This window comes from Chanos chanos, chromosome 7 (assembly GCF_902362185.1).
Source record: "Chanos chanos chromosome 7, fChaCha1.1, whole genome shotgun sequence".
Lineage (NCBI taxonomy): Eukaryota > Metazoa > Chordata > Actinopteri > Gonorynchiformes > Chanidae > Chanos > Chanos chanos.
In genome coordinates, this window is record NC_044501.1 from 3,984,816 (window position 1) to 3,986,658 (window position 1,843).

Below are 1,843 nucleotides of genomic sequence, written 5' to 3' on the forward strand. Positions count from 1 at the left end.
CTTCAAAATTGGGGAAATGCTCCCTCCTTTTCGTTTAAATGCATTGCAGACCGAAAAAAAAAAAACCTTTAAAAATCATCAGCACATTATAGGGTGCTCTGTTCCAGAGTTACTGAAACGTTATGTTCTCCTGCGGGTACACAACATTGCACATCTGCCAATCACCAACCATTTGCCTGTGTGTTAAGTTTAGTGGAGTGATGACGCGGAACGAGCGAGCTTTGCTGCATATAAGTAGCGCGCTGTCGGGAGACTGAGGTTCATATCACAACAGTGAAGTCGCATGTGTTTAGAAGCAGAGAGCTACCGACCATTATTTGCAAGCAGAGTGCAGAATCGGAGCAATCCCTACCCAAATGACACTTGCTAAGGTCAAAGGCAGGGAACTATATCCAAAATTTGTCGTGGAGATGTCTCAGAAGGTCACTTTACCCGCTTTACCTGTGATGCCGCGGGGACAGCTCCCCATCAGTTCTTCCAAAACGCTACTGGCTTACAAGAACAAGTCACAGCACTTAAACGCGTCGGGGCACAAAGTTAATACGGTCTCTAAAGCCGGTATGGGAATCCTTAAACTGGCGACAACGCAATGGAAGCATCAGGAGAAAAAAGCGAGAGTTATACGTTCATCCAGCATAGGTAATCAGCATCCGTCCAGCGAGCGCAGCCCGTGTAAGAAGTCTGCCCTAGATCATTTAGCTTCTTTGGTGCTTAACGGACAAGCTCGGCTCCAACAGCTCAGCCAGGAGCCCCGTCAAGAGTTACCGTGCGCTGTCAAACCTCAGAACTGCCGGCGCATCGTGGTGTTGGGCGCGCGGAGAGTCGGCAAGACCTCAATCCTGCGACGGTTTCTGCGGGACGGCTTCGAAGAGCATTATGAGCCCACCTCTGAAGACTTCCATAGAAAACTGTACCACATTCGAGGAGAAAAGTATCAGATAGACATTCTGGACGCTTCGGGAGAAAGGAGTTTCCCAGCTAAGCGCAGACTCTCCATTTTGACAGGTAAAAACCTCAAGGTATTATGCAAATCGAATCCCTAAAATGTAGGCTATCCCTCGAGGAAACCCATAGAACTTGTTTATTTATTTGCTTTATGTAAGAATCTAACCAAACATGTTTTGGAAAGGTATTCGGTTTTTTATTTTGCTTGCGATTGTTATTTCTCAAACTGTGCATAAAAATCGAAACTAAAGCCGATCGACTAGAATTGTTTGACAGGCAGGAGTTAGTAATCGTTACAGTGAAATGTTCTCGACTCTTGTTTTCTAATGCCGGCTTTGCTCCTTGCAGGTGACATATTTCTGCTGGTGTTCAGTCTGGACGATTACAGGTCGTTCGAGGAGGTGCGAGCGCTGCGCGCCGAAATCTTGGCGGCTAAAACAGCCTTGCGCAAATCCAAAGAGAAAGCGTGCGTACCCACAGTGGTCTGCGCGAACAAGGTGGACCTGCCCTCCGAGGAGAGAGCTGTGTCACAGGGAGAGATCGTTCGAGCTTTTGGTGAAGACTGCGCATTGTTTGAGACATCAGCTAAAGACTGTGTCAATCTGGAGGAGGTATTCGAAGCGCTGGCGAAACGCGGTGGACTGCCTCTCGAAACTGGACCTTCTCAGCACCGCAAAGTTTCCATCCGCTCCTACCAGGCACTGCGGGCGAGTCGTCCTACTGGAAGGCAGGCTAAGGAATCCAGTTTCGAGACGCCATGCGGGGCTCTGTATCCTCTGGCTCGACGGCCGAGCTACAGCACGGATCTCCGACGCGTTTTGGGTCCCAACAGCTCCGGGAAACACTGTAAGGGGCGCGAGAGGTGCCAGATTCAGTGACTGAGGAAAATATCATAGAC

The 1,843-nt window shown here is 49.1% G+C and overlaps 1 protein-coding gene across 1 annotated transcript; it reads left to right on the forward strand.

Moving 5' to 3' along the window:
• The first annotated feature begins 356 nt into the window (after positions 1-356).
• Positions 357-1,823, forward strand: rasd2b (RASD family member 2b). Its single transcript, XM_030780433.1, has 2 exons — positions 357-1,005; positions 1,294-1,823. Exons 1-2 carry the CDS (start codon positions 357-359, stop codon positions 1,821-1,823), a joined length of 1,179 nt encoding a protein of 392 aa, XP_030636293.1.
• Positions 1,824-1,843: the final 20 nt, after the last annotated feature.